General features: G+C 40.9%; 1 protein-coding gene across 2 annotated transcripts; it reads left to right on the top strand.

The window, feature by feature from the left end:
* The first annotated feature begins 2,962 nt into the window (after nucleotides 1-2,962).
* Nucleotides 2,963-17,967, top strand: ARPC1A (actin related protein 2/3 complex subunit 1A). Of its 2 annotated transcripts, none has more exons than XM_059826313.1 (10): nucleotides 2,963-3,045; nucleotides 6,344-6,425; nucleotides 6,980-7,084; nucleotides 9,337-9,559; nucleotides 11,276-11,383; nucleotides 14,720-14,932; nucleotides 15,444-15,519; nucleotides 15,721-15,914; nucleotides 16,632-16,722; nucleotides 17,613-17,967. In XM_059826313.1, exons 2-10 carry the CDS (start codon nucleotides 6,362-6,364, stop codon nucleotides 17,649-17,651), a joined length of 1,113 nt encoding a protein of 370 aa, XP_059682296.1. In that variant the 5' UTR covers nucleotides 2,963-3,045; nucleotides 6,344-6,361; the 3' UTR covers nucleotides 17,652-17,967. The 2 variants fall into 2 exon arrangements, with proteins under 2 accessions (XP_059682296.1, XP_059682295.1); XM_059826312.1 differs by having other exon boundaries at nucleotides 6,321-6,425.
* Nucleotides 17,968-18,843: the final 876 nt, after the last annotated feature.

Genomic DNA, 18,843 nt, shown 5'->3' with positions numbered 1-18,843 from the left:
AAATCATCAGTGACTTTACCTGATCTTAAGACAATGTTCTTGATAATTCAAGAATCCTACTGATGAAAACTGATTTTGACAAATTATTGTGATCTAGATGACAGTTCTAGAGAAGCAGGGAATACCATTAGGGGAAAAAATTACATTTGTTGCATCTTCCTTTTAAACATCAGGCATGATATGACACTGTGCTGGCAACTGTCACATTTTCAAATACTGGGGTGAACAATGCACATCTACAATGCCTCTCAAGGCAAGTATTTTCATCCACAATTACCTGTTTGTACATACAACAGCCTGCTTCCAAAAGACCTCTTTTTGACTAGCTGCCACCCATCTGCATGCATTCGCTGTTTAAAAAATAAAAACAACAACCTCAAAGGATGTCCCAGCTCAATTTTTTAAAATACAGATCTTAAGGTCTGAGTGCATCTAAACTACTTTCACTAAGATCAGTTGCTTCTGATGCCTTAATCTCAAAAACATTGGCATCCTTTCTGGATTAGCACGGCATAATTGTTTCAGCAATATGACAGCAGCAAAGGTGGAAAATTCTCTGAAAGCTTTGCTGGAGACAGGGCCTTAACTTTTAGTGCTTAAAAGCTCTGCAGATTTCCTCATTTAGATACGTTTACCCCATCTGGCGAAAATAATTTTGTAAACATAAAACCATACTTAAACCTAATGTCATTCCTGTTACGCAATTTTACTTGGCCTAGTTGCGTATCTTTAATCTGTGCAGCTGATCTAGTTTTATCGTTAAGCCAATAAGGGCTGCAATGATTACATATCTCACAGTTACAGAACCATAGTAACACTGATTCAGGAGACTATCAACTCTAGCCTCCTTCCCGAATGCAAGATCTTATATTGCACTTTTGCCATTCTGACAAATATTTGTCTGATCCATTCTTAAAAACCTCTAAGAAGAGCCCTACATCCTGCCAAGTCAGTCCAACTTCAAAGGTATCACTGAGAATTTTTTTCTCTGTAACCTAGATCTGCCTTGCTGTTATCTTAGCTTATGACTTCTCGCCCTACCCCCAGCAGACACAAGAGAACAAATTGTTCCTTTCCTCATAGCAGCAGCCTTTTATCTATTTGAAGACTTACCACATCTTTCCTCAGTTTTCTGTCCTCTCAACAGGCTGAGCAAATGTCATGTGTTTAAAGACTCTGATCGTTATTGCCACCTTTTTCTCCAAATATCCGTATTTCTCTTGTGCGGCGCCCAGGAGGGGTCATCCTCTTCTAGCACAGCTCAGCAGAGCAGGATTCCTGCATAGGTGTCACTAGCATTTTCTTACCTATATGGACCTGCATGGCATTTGCTGCTTCTACAACAGCAAGATGTTATGGACTCCTGTTCAGCTTACAGCCCACGGCAGCCCCTCCATCCTTTCCTCCAGTACAGTCAGCTGTCCAATTCTTCCTCATCTTATAATTCTGAACTTGATCACGTTGAAGTTTACAGCAGTGCACCTGCTACTGAACCCCATCCTATTTTTTCTACAGAACTCCCATTTTGAATCCTAGTTCTGTGACTGTGTTTATTCTGCCTTCAAACTTGATCTCATCTTCAAATGCAGTAATTACATTCTTTATTTCATCATGGATGAGTAATGGACCCAGGGTAATTCCCTGTACAAGCACAGATATCAAGTACATTTTTCCTCAACCAGTTTTGCAACTCCCTTAGAGCTGTATCATCTAGACTGGTTTCCCAGTTTATTATTAGAATACCCTGCAAGCCAATGTCAGAAGCTCTACTAAAAAAATCAAGATATATGACATATACTGCTTCGCCCTTATCTGCAAGCCCTGTTATGCTGCCAGAAAAGGAAATTAGATTGGCTCAATTCATTCACAACAAAGCCATACTGGCTAGCATTCACCTTCTTGTTTCCTTCTAGATGCTTATAAATTGTTTATTTTCTCTCAGACTAGAAATTAATCTCACTACTCTATTGCTCCTCAGTATATCTGGGAGTCACTAATTCCCTCCATTCCACCCAGACGTGCCTTTTTTTTTTGTACTTGAGCTCACAAAGCCTCACAGGCAATGGAGTTTGAAGTTTTACAGGAGCCAAATCATGAGACTCCAAAGAGCAAACAACTCCTTAAGGGGATTAAGAGTAGGGCAAAGTACTGCAAACACACTTATTTCCATATTCCAGGCAGATAGGATGGAAGGTCCTACAGCATGTGAATGAGTTAGGATAGGACCATTATCCCCTGCAGTGGAGAGCGTCTCCCTTCCACCTTTCAGCCTCCAAAAGGAAGGTCACAAAGACTCCTCACGTGGTAACTCTCCAACTCTAAGTCACCCTATGCTGAAGAAGCCCAAATGATTGCCCTTCAACTCCTCACAACTTTCTTCCCAAGCCTATGGCTCTTCCCTGGCACTGCCACCTGCAGCCCTGCCAACCCCCACCTCAGGAGGCCTCACACAAACCAGCCCCTCCAGCACACTTTGGGCCTCCCTAAACCCAGAGGACCTGCGGACACTTAGCTCATACCCCTTCCAACAGAAGCAGCCATAACCTCCTTCATCTCACATGGCTAGAAAGCACCAGAGGTGACAAGAACTCCTTTGCCTGGGAGAAGTTAACGTTTTCCCCTTTCAGCCCCGGGCACACTTAGGCTCTCCCGCCCGTCTGTGAGGAGGACAACACCCCACTGCGCATGCGCACTCCCCCCACCGCGCCCGCGCACGCTCCCCCCTCCTCCCCCGCCCGCCGCCTTTGTGTGAGGCGCGGGCACGACGCTCGGCCCCGCCAGCCCTCCCGCCGCGCAGGCGCAGGGCGGCTCCCCGGCGCGCCCCGGCTTCCCCCGCCCCTGCAGCGCGGCGGCGGCGCAGGCGCAGCCCGCGGTGCGGCCGGCGGGCGGCGCGCAGGCGCAGAGCGCGTTTCCTGGCTCCCTTGTCAGTGCCGGCCCCCCCCCCCCTCGGCCTCCGCCGCCGGCCGCTCCCTCTCCCGCCGCCCGGAGCGGAGTCGCGTTGACTGACCAGAGTCCGCGAGTCCCGCTCCGCTCCCGCCGCCTCAGGTGAGTCTCCGCGCCGGGGGCGGCTGTCCGCGGCGCCTCTGGGCCGGCCTGCCCCCGCCTCGAGAGGGATGGGGGGGCGGGGGGAGCCTGTAGGCCCGCCGGTGCTGAGGGGATGGTGGGGGGGAGTCACCTCAGCCCTGGCCTGCCCGGCGGTGGAGGGGCCGTGCCCGGCCCTGCCTCTGCGCTGGGGAGCTGGGGGCACCCTTCTGAGGGTGAGGCGGTGGGGACCCCTCAGCCTCTTCGCCCTGAAGGGACGGGGCCGCAGGGGGGTGGATGGGGTCAGGGAGGGAGCAGCCGGGTGGGCCTCGGCGGGGCAGCCCCTGTCTTCCCTCCTGCCCCTGACCCACTGTGGCCTCCGCAGCAGCGCTGTGCACCTGTGTTATCAGCGTGGGGCAGGGCCGCAGCCCGCAATCCATCCCAAACCGGTCGGCTTTATAATGCTAATGGTGTCCTGTGTCAGTAAGCTTGCCTGTGAGGAGTCACTCTCTTGGGAAAGCTGCGCTGGGTGACTTGGAAGGGAATGACAGTAGGAGGAGGCAGTGCTTAATTATAGGCACTTCTCTTCCAGATGTTTGAAAGTGATGTAGGTGCTCTGAAAATAGGCAAGGATTAAAAAGATCCCTTCTCTCTCTCTCTCTCTCTCTCACACACACACACACATGCTATCTCCACTTCTGAGTCTGCATCCTTCCTAGTTGCTTGTCTAGGGATGGCCTTACACTACATATTTTTCACCCCATTGAGGGATGACAACAGCTGAGTCCTGTACTTCCCAACCTTGATCTTTTCAGGCTACCTACTGAAAGAACTCCTGCTGTACAAAGGTGCAAGTTTTCCTTTTTTCCCCTTTTTTTCTAAATTTTATTGAAACTCAAGGACAGTTACTTTGCATTTGAAAAAAAGATCAGGGATAGCTATGTTAAGCACTTGCCTAACAAAGTTACCATAACAGTATCTTTCCTATGTGAGATTCTGAGGTTGGCTGACAGGAAGGCATTGAGGGGTTTACCACATGAATTACATCAAGAATCATAGAGTCAGTTGCATTTTCTCTTGTGAAATGTGAGTTTGATTTTGTCTATGTATTGGTAAGGAATAAATATAACTGGAAGACTTCATTAAGATTTATCTTCCTGAAGAAAATAACACTGTACCTGTCAAATGACAGAAATAGTAGTGCTTTTTGAGATTATCATCACTGTTGTTCTGAGTTTATTACCAAACCAAAACAGAAAACAGTCGCTTGCTACAAGTTACGGTGCTCAAGAAACTCAATCAATGGGAAGGAATGGATCACATTGCTTGTGTAGGCTGTCTTTGGGAACAGTGTGTAGGTTAATAAAAATCTCTGAACTAGAAGTTAGGATGGGGCCGTATCGTTTATATGTAGTGCCAATCTGTGAAGAAAATACTAGGGTTGTATTAGAAAGTGTTTCAAAATAGCTGCGTTCCTTAGGGAGGGGAGATTGGATATTTTTACATTTTATTTCGGAAAGAGTAGAAAAGGCTGAGCATTCCTTGTTGGTAGAACAGCTCTTCAACTTTTCCTGTATATGGAAATGTACTGCTACTGAATGTTGGCATGTACTAAAGCAAGATTGTGGAAAAAGCAATTTGCAGTTGTGTTTTGCGTATATTAACACATGGAATCTCAAATCATAGCTGTCCAAGGTCAAAGGTAACTTGGATTATCTCAACGTTTTCACATTAATAAAAGGTAATTAATTATTTTGCTTAGGACTGCATATATTTAATAGCTTTGTTTCACTGGAAGAATATGATTATTAGAAGAACTATGAAAATCATGCCAGTTAAAATTATGAACTGGACTTCAATCTCATATAGTTAAAAGTTACATTTGAAGTACCTTTGAAATGTAACCATAAAGTGTATTTCTTTAAAATAGCAGTGCTTGATTTCTTAAAAAAAGAGGGGAAAAAAAGAAAAGAAAAAGTCTGTCCAGTTATTTGCACTGATGAAGTACTGTGTCATCTCTACTCCAAGATTCAGCACTTTCAGTGTATTTGTTAAACTAGTGGTGTGATAGTAATTGCTAAGCTCCGTAAGAACGTACTCATCTTTCATTCACTCCTGAGTTTCTGTTGGACTGCCATTCGTTTCCTGTTTGCTTCCAAATTCCTACCTTGTCGTGAAGTCTCCACCCTCTGCTAACATGGCCATACTTGGGTATGTTGTAATTTCAGGCTATAATGGGTGTGGATGTCTTGGAATGACATCACAGAGATATTGCTTTTTAGATGTATATGTAGGGGTAAAAAGACACTGATCCATCAGCCAGGGATAAATTGCTATGAAAATTCGTGGAATATATGGAAGGAATTGACAAATCCAAGTTGTATGTATTGAACTATGCACGTTTCAATTATTGCAGGTGACCTTGAGTTTTTACGATGTTATCTTCCATCCATTTACGCTGCCCTTGATTAATACAGGACATAGAATACGATAGGGTATTCTAAACAACTTTGTGATTGTGGGTCAGTGCGCCTCCAATTGCAGATGTTCAGTGCTGTCTCTTGTAGCAGTCATAAGTTAAAGAAAAAACTAGGTGTCTAGCTTTTTTTAAACAAAAATACTTACGGACTGATGCTGAATGATTCAGCTTGTTCTTTTAGTGTTTGGGGGGCAAAAGTCTTAAGTATAAAACAGTTTAGTGCTAGGATTAATTTGAAGAAATTAGTAATTAGTTAATTACTAATCTTAATTTTTCCCTAGGATACATATAAATGGCTTTATCAAATAATACATCAGCAGATTACAGTTACATATCAATGTTCTGGACACAGCAATTTAACCTCTTGATATGTATTAAAAGAAAAAGATTTTATTGTAGTGCTGCCTGTGAGCCTTGATACATATCAGGATTTTGAATCAGTTCACTGAGATATGTCCCTAGACTTTTTATTCCCCCAAGTATTCTATTTCCATAGTAAAACTATTAGGTTTGTTAGATTTCCTAAGAACCTGCTCTCTTGCCTGTGAGGATGTACTAAGAAGCAAGCACATGTGGCTTGTATGGTGATTGCAATTAGCTGTAGTAAGCAGGACAGATAAAATTCATCAGCCTACTGAAGATATCAGGGCATATGGCAAAGGCAGTTCTTTAGCGGCCTTAACATATTTACTAAGTTGTGATCTTCTGTAAGTAAATTGTAACACTGGACTGAAACAAACTTGGTAAATGTTGAAGGCTGATCTTGTTTTAATAATTATTTAATTTTGAAGTGTTTTGTTTTCAATTTTACACCTTTCAGCTTTTTCAATTTTTACAACATAGGAATATCTTTAACTCGGAATGTCTCTACATCAGTTTTTACTAGAGCCAATCACCTGCCATGCATGGAACAGAGACCGTACTCGTAAGTAATACGCTAGTTTTAATTTTTTTTTTTTTTTCAATTGCTATTTTCTCTTTGCTGTCAGTTTGTGATCTTGTAATGTTCTAGATCATGTTTAGGGAAGGTATGGTCAAATACATGGTGCTGCATGTTAAATATTCCACTTATGATCCAAAAAACAGACATCACCTAAATTGGAACTTTTCTAAACCCGTTAGTGTTGTAGAAAACTTCGCCTCTCTGTCTGCACCTCGTGAGAATATGACCTGGCCCTTACCCTCTTTGACACTATTTCCATACCCCCAAACTAGCCCTCTCATTTAATAGCCTAGTTTTGTACTAGAACATGGATTGTCATGTTCAAAATGTGTTGTCTTTCTGTGCAGTATACTCATGACTGTGTTATGACCGTAATTATTTGAGATTATTCAGGGATGTTCGCCCTTTGTTTACAAAACCCATGTAATGCTCTGAAATTTGAAAATACAAGTTTTAGATTGCAAAGTCTTTCCAAGTAAAGCATTTGGTATTAAAAAGTCTTCTGTACTATTGGATTGTTTTATTTCTTCTTGAAGAGATTGCCATTAGCCCTAATAATCATGAAGTCCACATCTACAAGAAGAGCGGGAACCAGTGGGTAAAGGCTCATGAGCTAAAGGAACACAATGGACACATTACAGGTACGAGAAGATTGTGCTGTGCCAGACATTAAGTTTGTCCGCCCCCTGTTTTCCCCAGCTGAGAATCTGAACAGGAAATCTGCAAGTGTTGAGTAAATAGATCTTTTTATAGGTTGGCATTCCCGCTTACAGAGAGCTTTGCAGCATTTTTCTGGACTGCATGCAATGAATGTTAGCAGGAGAAGCCCTATTTCATTTCCAGACATTTTGGTAGAGTAACTGAGCCTTCCTTTCTTATCTGTTGCTTATTTTTCATCCATAATGACATAATAAGAATAAATTTTCAGTCTTCTGAAGTAATCTGGTTGTGTCACAAACCCTCCTGGTGATACATGCTGCTCCCTTTCAAGTGCTAGTATTAAAACTTATCAGGTATACAACTGTTGCGTTGGTTTGTGGTTTCTGACAGCAATAAATATCCTCTTACCGACTGTCTAAACACTTGAAGTGGTCAGTCCTGGCCTTGTGACAGACCATCAGTGACTGCATTTTACTGCAGGCCCAGAGTATCTGTAGCTCCACAATGAAAGTTTAAGAAGAGCTGCCACGATGAGTCACAAGGTGTTATTTTTAAAATGTGATTGTCCTGCGGTAGTCTTTTCTATTACTATTTTTTTTCATGGTGATATTTTTATAAGGGCTTTATTCTCTAAGGAAATGAAAGCAATTAATACAAGCACTTGCCCAAAACAGCAATATCCTTTATTCTGTTCTCAGCACACTAACGGGCAGAACTATCTGCCCAACAGCATTTTGCAGGAACTTTATTCAATTTATCTGATTCTTGCTGTCAAAGAGCACAACTGTACGTACTCTTTTGTGAAGAGTCACTTGGGCTGAATTTACAAATGACATGCTGTTCCCCAAAGCCATTTCTCTGCATTTTACTTGTACCTGTTAGTGTTAGAAGCCAAATATTCATGACTTGGGAAAAGAGCTCTCTCCGCTTTCCTGCATAGCGTATACCTTTGGAATAGTAAATGCTGTGGTTGTCATAAAGAGTAGACTTAAACTGTGGTTAGACGCAGGAGGTAGACTGATCAAACCACTTGTGGCCTCTGAGAGGAGTGATTCAACTGCTGCCGCTCCAGCTTCTGATCACAAGGGACAAGGTCCCTTCTCTTGCCTTTTGTGTGTCTTGATTCAGAGATTTGTGGTGAGCTGCTTCTGTTCACTTACAGGAAGAGCATTATTAGCTCTTTTTGCTGCCTTAGTTTTCTGCTAAGCTAAAAAGCTGAACTTGCCATGGGTCAGAATAACACCGGTGCTGGTGTGTGGTGGTGGGCAAGAGAAGTAAAGAGAGGCAGGATGGTCCCCTTTTCAAAGGCAGTGCTAGATTGTCTTGTGTAACTGGTTTCAGTCTACCAACCTCTTCAAAATTGAACTTCTTAAGCATGAGCCTATTTTGAAGTAGACCATATATGAATAATATGGTAAAATGAGTACAAACTCTTTCAGTATCTTTTGTTCTTTTTTCAGTTTGTCTGCTTAAGGAATGTTTTTAATACTGAATGCAGTTATGGAAAACTATTGAAATACAGTTTTGTGGCAGGAGAGTTCAGGATTGCAGTCTGCATCTCAAAGAAGGATGTTAAAGAAAAGATGAAAAATAATATTGCCATAAGACTTTGCAGTTGAGAACATCCTTCATTGCATAGGAGGGGAAAGAATCAATGGCAGGCTTATCAAAGGCTTCATTTTATTCTTTGAATTTGTTATTTTTGCTTGGTAAATGTTTCTTTCTCATGGCAGCTTAAATAGGCGTGGAAAAAATGTAAGGATTGTATCAGTACATAAAGATTGATAACTTCTAACCAAAAAAACCCCCTGCCATCTAAACTTTTAGATCACGACTGCAGTCTGGCAGCAAGCAGGCAGCTATGTTAGAGGTTTGTGCATAGTTCTAGAATCGCTGGGTTTCAGCTGTTGCAGAAGTCAGCGGGCGGAGGGGCTGTAGCCGGTCTGCAGAGCTCCACCTGTTGGCCAGCGCTCAGAGCGGGCTTCCTCAGCAGACAAATTCCCTCTGGAATCTGGGAATTTGGGATCTGCAGTTTTGATGAAAGCTAGAGGTACAAACTGATATCCCTGACAGTTTGAAATGGTGCCTGGAGAATAAGTGAACAAGGGGAATGCTAACGTAACAGTAATAATTGTCTCTGTGGTAGTAAGCTGTGAGATTGTCTCTGTTTTGGCTTACTGTAAAGCAAACAGTATAAAGAGGAAATTTTATTAATGTGAACTCTAAATTGCAGGTATTGACTGGGCTCCCAAAAGCGATCGCATTGTAACTTGCGGTGCAGACCGTAATGCCTATGTCTGGAGTCAGAAAGATGGCGTGTGGAAACCAACCCTTGTGATCCTGAGAATTAATCGTGCAGCCACCTTTGTGAAATGGTCTCCCTTGGAGAATAAATTTGCTGTGGGAAGTGGAGCTCGGCTTATATCTGTGTGCTACTTTGAATCTGAAAATGACTGGTGAGCTGTTTGGGTTTAATTTCCATTTATACCCCTAACGCCTGCACAGGAAAGCTAAAGCCTGGAGTTTGATGGTGGTAACTAGGTTACTATTTTCCCAATTCCTAAAATCTTCAGGAATTGTAGAGAGATAGGCCTCATCAGTTCTTTCATGGATATTTTTACATCTTGGGGAAAAGATTCCCTCTTTTACTACTTTATTCTGGTATAGCACCTAAAGGCCTTTGACTTAGCCTATTTTCAGGTTAGACAGGTTGTCGTGGATGTGTTCCAGCTGACTCCATAAACACATGTTGCTTTACTGAAAGTGCAAGAATTTCTGCAGAGTAAAAATTTCTTTACCACAACTGTATGGTTGAAAAAAGAGAAATGTTACCTCCCCACACCTCCTTCCAGAATGAATGAAGAAATCTCAACTTGACTCTTTCTTCCGTATAGATTATTTTGGGCTGTTTCTTGTCATTAAAGAATTGAAGTCTGCCACTTATCTCCAGGGTAGTCTATTAGAAGATGTTCAAGCTTGTCATATACCTGTTCTATATTCTGTCATATATTCTTGTCACAGTTCTAGATTTCAGACAGGATTATCACAAATCTTTCCACCATTAACGGTTTTTTTTTTCTCTTTGGCATCTAAACTTAGTGCTTCTGATCTTTAATGGATATACATTTGTAGCTGTATGTGTTAGAGCCACATTTACCATATCACCTGTAGGTGAAATCAGTATGTTGAGTATCTATTATTTTGCGCTGCATAAATGTGCATAAAAACACAGGCGTCTGTGCCTGCCGTTCCGTATGCAGTGTTCCACATGGAGATGGTAAACAATGACAGCATCTGCGAAATACATTTTAAAGATTGTTTTGGACTTCTGTGCTTTCCAACATACTCAGTTATTAACATTTTCTCTGCCTTACTTGTCTGCAGAAGAATCAAAACCCCATATGTTGAAGACAAATAATTTCATGCAATCCTTAAAACTGCTTGTGCCTGGTAGAAGTAAATTCAAAGAAAAAGCACCATCATCCCAAAGGCCATCAAGTGAATAACAGATTTCATTACTACTTTGTAAATAGATCAAACAAACTAAATCTGCTGAGACGTATTTAGGCTGATATTGATGCATTGAACATCAGGACCACTTTTCACTGTACTTCACATAGTTGAGATGTATACGTCAGTCATATCATTGGCAGTTTACCCATTTACTTGTTGCGTTTTATAGTTATTGTATTATTAAACAGTAGAAAAGTTGATAGGCAAGAGACACGACTGTAAAACAAATTGGAAGGAGCTGGAGAGGAAGCGTACTTAGTGATCTAAGAAAATAGTACTTCTTGGCTCAATATCATTGTCAAAGCTGAGCTCTTGTTCATAGAATGTAAGGGACCAGGCAATTACTGTGCAAAATTCACATTAAGGAGTTCAATCCGACGCTTTATAAAAATGAGTTAGAAGGGGAGTAGAATTCAGGTGAAGACATATATATTTATCGTGAATTTGTTTGTAATATTTAAAATTTTAGCTAAGATAACCATATAGGCTTCACAGACTGTAGAAGGGAATATGAAAGATTTGGGCAGAATGTGAGTTTTGTTGCAAAACTGATGTGTTTAGTCATTGGCAAGGGGTGATCTTTTTGAGGAGTATTTCAGGAGTTTGGGGGAGTCCGGTAAAATATTTTCATATAAATTTTCTTTCTCTTTTTCATTTAGGTGGGTGAGCAAACACATTAAAAAGCCCATTCGTTCCACTGTCCTTAGCCTGGACTGGCATCCCAACAATGTTTTGCTGGCTGCTGGATCCTGTGACTTCAAGTGCAGGTGAGAGAAAAAGCATCTGTAAATCAATTTGGATTACTGGTTCAAGTTAGTCAGTAGTATGAGCTTGTTGATCACGCATTTGCGATCAGAATAGGAGGTGGCTCGTTGCATACTGTTGTTGTTACCAAAATAAAATATCCAGCTTAAGAGACTTTGGCTTTGGTGCTACTGCATGCAGACTTTGGACTACTAACATTTATCTGTCGAGGGACATGCCTGAATTTAATGAACTGGTGGGTTTCTTTACTAGCGGTACACAGAAGTAGTACTACTATGCATGCGCTGAGTGCTGAGATCTAGTTGTTAGGCTGAAATTAGGCTTGCAGGTGCTATCTTACAGACCACCAACATTGCTAGTTACGCTAATGGTGCAGTTCCAAAATTCAGAGTAACTTGGCACTTCCAAAGGCAGTATCTCATCTTTTTCTTCCCTGAGTCACTTGTTCTCTCCCCTTCACCTGTACTGGCCTTAATGTTCTTGCAGCCCTATGGTGAGCAGGGTCAAGGAATTGATCCAGCTGAAACTCAACGCAACAAAACACGTTTTTGAAGAGCATTAAAAAAAAGCCTGGTTAAAACAGATTGCCATATGAGATGGATGGTGTAGTCTTTCAAACTGACTGTGAAATCACACCATGAGGGATGGGTCCTGCAGGTTGCTCTGTGCTGAGCGACTGGGGTCACTGCAACGAAGTCTGCATGGGAAACTGTCTGCAGAGTGGTTGGCTTTAATTCATGTTTTACTTAATCACTTGTACCTTGAATAATAATGAAAGGTTCTTTTCTTAAATTATTTATGTAATAGGGCAATTTTTAAGCTTCAAAGTGTGTACTAAAAATGACTAAGAAGGAGTGGGAGGGGGGAGGTGGGACTGACTATTACATTCCTTATTTCAGAATGAAACCTGTGCATCTAAATTCGATCCTTTGATACCTTTTTATGTAAGGAGAGATGTTAAATCGAAGCTGGGAAGAAGAGAGTTTTCTTCCTTCCGTGCCTTATCTCCAGTTTTAATTAGATAAACTATACGTGTTCACTTCCTTTCACAAAAAATGTGATGTAAAACGTACCCATTCATCTTCCAGAAACAGCTGCTTTTCACATGTGGAAATTTTTTCATCTGTGTTCATGAAGCATCTCAGGACTCTGACATTAGGTCAGCTGATAAATATATCTCTCTTACTTTGGACTTCAGCTACAGGCTTTCTTTGGTGCTTGTTGTATGTACATTGCATTCCTGATTATCTCCTCTTTCCCGTTTTGGTTGAGAAGTTAGACTTGAATTATTTTCTGTGCAGTATAGGTTTTGGGTTGGATTTTTTTTTTTAAGAAAGTCAAGATGTGGTTCAGTCGATTTCCTAGGGGTGTTCTCTAGAAGACTTGCTTAGTCTTTTGTTTCCCATCAGAAAACTCATTTTGTCCTGCATCTTATTTCTCTGAAAATAGGGTGTATTTGGAAAAAAAACAGATCTTGGTTTAAAACATTTGGGAAACTTTCTGCTCTTGCTTAACATAGTACTTTGAGATGAATCATTTAATAATTTTGCTGCTTTTGTCATAGAAATCTCCACACAGAAACATTAAAGGAAGAAAGGAAAAGTAGTGGAGATTGGTACTGGGTTTATGTCTCTATTTCTTCCCAAAAACCATGAAAGAGAATTCTCTTTGCTAATTGATTAACATCGATCTCTAGAATTCCAGTTCTAGGGAACGTTTAGTTACATATTAACTGGGCCTGAAATATGCATCTGTTCTGATAGGTGGTTCTGAAGAAAATTAGGACATGCACCTGCCAGAGCCACTGCCAACTAATAAGCAGCTAAGTGGGAGAGGTTTTTGAAAAAGAATGGAGGGCAGAAGAGGCTCCAAGTTGATGGGTATTCAGCAGAGTTTTTCTGGTGGCTGGCCTAGATGAGCTTCTCTTACATTTGTCTTTAGAAATATATATATATATATATATAGCTAACAGCACCGCATAGGTGATTTTGTATTCTGGCTGGAACAATGTTGCTGTGGGAATGAAAGTAATTTCCCAGTTTCTTTGAAGGCTGGGGCCTTCAAGCTGAGATGGTTTTGGTTTTAAAAGAGAGGATGACTTTAGTAAGGGAAAAGACTTTTTTTTTTTAAACTAACAGTTATCTTCAAGGTCTTTCACTACTTAGGAATGATTTTTCTGCCTTGTGTCAAAGGCTGTTGCTTTAAACATCTTGTCCTATTTCCATACATTAAGAGAACCGTCCTTTCAAATGTCTCTATAAAATTAAGTTTGTTGAAGGATTATCATTAGATTATATTTAAACTGATAGAGCAGAGTATAAATTCATACTTAATTCTCTGAGAATCTGTACCTAATATAGCTGCAGTTAAACCCTTCTTGTTCCAAATGAACAGCTTTATTTGAATAAGCTGAATATAGGTACCTTTTGAAGTGCATACCCCACACATGTAAAAGATTTAAAAAACAGGGAGGGGGGAGCAACATTTCCTTAAATGGTCTATAAAATAATTCCTTTTTGTGTTTGACTACAACCGTGAATATTTGATCATGGTTTTTCTTTTATATTGAGATGTTTCTCTGGTAGTAGTATGGCATAGCTCACTTGCTCCTCCTGTTCAATGGACTCTAATCCTATGTTTGTGACGTCCCGGTAACTGCCATGGTAACAGTCAAGAACACCATATTGTGGCATGTCTGAATCATGCAGAAGGAATTTGATGAAAGGGGGAGGCTTTCTATTTAAACATATCTTGAAAATTGTAGTGCTGGGAAAAAAACTATAAAAACATTGTGGTAACTCAGGTTTTCAAGGCATTCTTTCAATAATGAGCCAGAACAAGACAGCTCAGAGCCCCTTTGCTGGCATTTGAACATTGGTTTTCTTTCTTTGAAATCCTGCTAAAAAGTGAATGTTCTTAAAAAGTAGGTAATTTTGTAGGTGTTTGTCTTAGCTTCTAATTATACAGTGCAATTCGTGTTTTTTCTCTAACTGAAGAATTGACTCTGGGAGTTATTAGCACCGCAAAAGGATGAAAGGGAAATCTTAGCACAGTGGAAAATAGAATGACAATGTATGTTTTTGTGCCATCTTCTGGAAAAAAGGAGAAAGATACAAGACACGACATCTATGAGAAACCTATATGCATTACACCCTTTGTAGTATTGCTTTCTCTCTGTATACTGAAGCTTCCCAGCTGCTAGTGGCTTGTCTAAAGATACTGTAGTATTTTATTTTGATAGAATTAGAATGCATCTAGTTGTTTCCAATATGAAATGTGTATGCAGCTCCCAGGAGGTTTTTTCTGTCTTTGCTCATGCTGAAATCTTTTATTTGCAGGGTGTTTTCTGCTTACATTAAGGAGGTGGATGAAAAACCAGCCAGTACACCATGGGGCTCCAAAATGCCTTTTGGGCAGCTGATGTCAGAATTTGGGGGTGCTGGAAGTGGCGGATGGGTGCATAGCGTCAGTTTTTCTGCCAGCGGTAACCGCCTAGCCTGGGTCAGTCACGATAGTACTGTGTCAGTTGCTGATGCCTCAAAAAATATGATGTGAGTATGCTTTTTCTGCTAGTTATTAGGTGTATAAGTACCTGGCTGGGGATATGGCCAAGTATGAAGTGTTCTAGAATTCCTTTCTCATTTATTACAGAATCACAAAATTTGGCTTAATTTAACATGCAGGCTTATTCCTCCTGGAAAGATGATGTCAAGCACTAAAACTTCAAATGGTTTTATATTGCAAATGAAATGAATAGCTTGATCAATTTGAACCTTTTTTGGGGTGTATTCTTTGTAAACTCTTGTTGCTGTTTACACATGATGCTGGATAATTTCAGTGTTTCACCTGGAAAACTTCATGTTTGTTTGAGATCTTCCAGGACACTTTCATTAGGTTAAAACTTTTTATTTGAAATTATAACCTTCTGGTGTCACCTCAGGACAACTGAGCTACACTGACTTCTTTTCCAATAAGCCTTCTGTCGGAACGGTCTCTATTTTTTGTTGGAGCCAAAGATGAGAGGTTTCAGTGAAGTCCTCTAACAAATGTTCTTGTGTTCAGGGTTTCGCAGCTGAAAACAGAGTTCCTCCCACTCCTGAGCGTGTCATTTGTCTCTGAGAACAGTGTGGTGGCAGCTGTAAGTGTCTATTATTTTCTCCTTGTAGAGCATTGTAGTGTTTTGGAGAGGGAGAAACAGTATACATTATGAAGTTAGTAATAAGCAAGCTTTTCCATAGTGTCAGTCTTCACATTTCTGCAATTAACAGCAGCAGAAAAACGAAATGGTGATTTATGTTGGTTATGTTTCTTGACATGCTTTCATGATGTCTGGTTGCAGGGCCATGACTGCTGCCCGATGCTCTTTAACTGTGATGACCGTGGCTTGTTGACCTTCGTTTCCAAATTAGACATTCCAAAACAGAGCATCCAGCGCAATATTTCCGCTATGGAACGCTTCCGAAACATGGATAAAAGAGCCACTACAGAAGATCGTAACACTACCCTGGAGACACTGCACCAAAACAGTATAACGTGAGTGTCTTGGCCACCGATACGAGGGGAAGGAATTGCCCTCAGCATCACTTTGGTTTCCCAGGATATACCGCAAACCTATGGGAGCTCAAATTTGCCATACCAGATGGGTGTAGCTGGTATCCCATTTCCATTTTTGCCTTTCACTAACAGCTGTCAATTTCTGGGACTTATATGGAAGCTGGTAAAGTTAATCATTAACATGGCATGCATGCTACTTCTGTTTGCTTGTGTTTAATGTGTTTTGTAACTTGACACAGTTTATCTTATCAAATATGTAGATAGCTCACAAGAGATTGGTAGCACTGTGCAAAATCTAGTCAGCAAAATTCACCTGAAACAGGAATTCGCATACCAGCTTCCTATTTCAGATGTTATTTCCATGTGTATTTATTCATCAAAAGTATTGATTCAGGTTAATCAAGTAAAATATCCTTGCATTTAAAAAAGTATGTGAGCCTAGAGGATGCTAACATTGCTGAAGCAATTTGTGTTCAAGGAAAATGTTCAGGCTACAGCCACCAAGCGATAAAAGCGCTTTCAGCATCCTTTTTCTTTGCTTATTTTTCTGAAGCATTGTACCAAAAATCTAGCATAAGTTCTGCTATACTCATGTCTCCATTTGAGGGAGTAGGAGTTGAATTCAGCCCAAATTTCCCAGCTTTTTGGCTCTCTGGAATGGGTGTCTGTGTTACAGCTATCACTCTCTGTTTTCAGCCAAGTGTCTATTTATGAGATAGACAAACGAGATTGTCGTAAATTCTGCACCACTGGCATTGATGGAGCAATGACCATCTGGGATTTCAAGGTACGCTTTTACTACCATCTTTGTGTGAGCTGGGTGCGGTGGTGGGTTTTTTGAACTCTACCATCCACTTCTGGGGCTCAGCCCTAATGCAGGTTTTATTAGAAGTAGGAAATCCAGACTGGAATATTCAAGACCATTAGTGAACTCCATAAGGAAGACAGATCCAAGATTCAGCATAAATGCAGATATACTTTGCTTAGCAGATGATGCTAATCCAGACTTAATTTCTTAATGGAATTGCTTAATGTCCCTGTAGGAATCCCACTAATTCTTTCCTTCTCCGACCTCTACCTCAGCCAGAATTGGGCTGGAACGGTCATTGGTACGACATGGCCTGCTGCCTCTTCTTGCGCCCATCCCTCTGGACTCTGCTCACTGTCTTTCTGTAGAATGTGGTCCTGCCCTCTCATAATTAACTTATCAAAGTAGTAAGAAGTTACCTCAAACAGTTAGGAAAGACAGTCAGCGCTGTATTGAAAACCCTAAAAGGATTTAATAATGGAAGTGCTTGCTTTGCTGAGGCCTGGCCCACAGAGGTCTCTGCTGGCCTCCCCAGGCTGCTGAGAGCTGTGCACTGCCTTTTAGGCGAAGAATAGTTTGTCTGTATTCCACAATGCCAGAAAACTCTGGTGGGGACAGGAGCCAAATAAGAAATTGAGGTGATGTATAAGCTGCTTTAATGCAGTTTCAGGAGAGAGGGGTGGAATCATTGGTCTATGCATGCATGAGTTTGAAATGAATGATTGTAGTGGTCTCTGGCTCTTGAATAAGAGTCTAATCTCAAGTATTCAGGGTTTTACTCTTTTTTTCTTAACATCAGCATTTACACTGAATTATTTAACACAGGATACTGTAGCAGACTGTGATTAAGATTTTTTTTGTCTTTCAAGACCTTAGAGTCCTCTATTCAAGGTCTACGAATCATGTAAAGATGGATTTCCGTGATCTAGCAGGACAAACTGCTTGACAATGCAGCTCCCACATCTGCACAAACCCGAAAAGGGAGGAGAAAGTTGGAATATTTGGAAACACTGAGAAAATACAGCTTGGCAGATTTTCTTTTGAATCTAAATTTGGTGAATTGTGTTGGTTTCAAAATCAGCTGTGATTGTTCTTTTTTTTTTTTTTTGGTTGGTTGTTTCATTCCATTCTTTACCAAAGCTGCTCCTTAAGTAGTTTATTGCAGGAAGTTATGAATCACTAACTTAAAAGGGGAATTTTATGTAAATTGTCTGCTAGAAATAATAATAATAAAAAAAAAAGAAAAATTGATTCTTTGTTTTGGTGCTCATTAGCAGTGATTAAAAAAGGGATATTAAGGGGATTAACTCTGAGGGAGAGGGCAGGAAAACCCTGCACTGATATTTTATGGCCTTAAAACAGGAAGAGTTCATCTTAACTGAAAGTTTCATAAAGTTGACAGATGAAGACCTCGAGTTCTGATGAACTGGATGTGAAGATTCAGCTGGGCTTCTTTCAGGGGAATTGTTCCTTTGAGGTGATGATTCTGAGGATGAATGATTTTGTCCTGCTGACTCTTAGTTCTGTCTGCCTGGCATTTAATCCAGTAATAATAGCAAATTAACCTGAATGTCTTTTTTTATTGCCTGTTCAGTGGGTCATAGTTTTCCAAAGGCGAATGACCAGAATTATTTGGAGTTACCTTTTAGGATTTGTATGAAGACTTCTCACAGTGCAGTGCCTGGTTTACGGGGTGGAAAGCTGCACATGGAAAGTGAGGCAAAAATCTGCTGAGCCAGATCTTAAGAGGACAAATTAAAAGCAAATCACTTTGTAAGTCCATGAAGCTACACAGGCCTGTATGTTGTGTTAGCGGTGAGTGCTCGGCCTGTGAAATTCTGTGTTTATAATGACTGGTGGAGAAATGAAGCACGCTTAACAGAAGTATCAGCGTGGTCTGGCTTTTGTGCAGATCCTTTGTCTCCAGGTGACTGTATCTTTTGAAGTTCAGTTCTGAGCCTTGGTAGCTCACAGAGGCGTTTGCACGTAACTTATTTTATTCTCATGGTCTAGGTAAGATTAACTGTGTTGCTGCCTTGAGGCAGGCTGTGCTCTGGAGGGGATCATCTGGCTCACAGCATTGCTTTACAAGGTTTAAGT

The sequence above is a fragment of the Gavia stellata genome, chromosome 18 (genome assembly GCF_030936135.1).
Source record: "Gavia stellata isolate bGavSte3 chromosome 18, bGavSte3.hap2, whole genome shotgun sequence".
NCBI lineage: Eukaryota > Metazoa > Chordata > Aves > Gaviiformes > Gaviidae > Gavia > Gavia stellata.
Note: the sequence above shows the minus strand (reverse complement) of the source record. Positions and strands in the feature narration are given on the sequence as shown.

Coding starts and splice junctions, on each gene's coding strand:
- ARPC1A (XM_059826313.1), top strand. CDS start 6,362: ATGTCTCTACATCAGTTTTTACTAGAGCCAATCACCTGCCATGCATGG. Junction 9,560..11,275: donor TTTGAATCTGAAAATGACTG/GTGAGCTGTTTG, acceptor TTTTTCATTTAG/GTGGGTGAGCAAACACATTA. Junction 15,915..16,631: donor CTGCACCAAAACAGTATAAC/GTGAGTGTCTTG, acceptor CTCTGTTTTCAG/CCAAGTGTCTATTTATGAGA.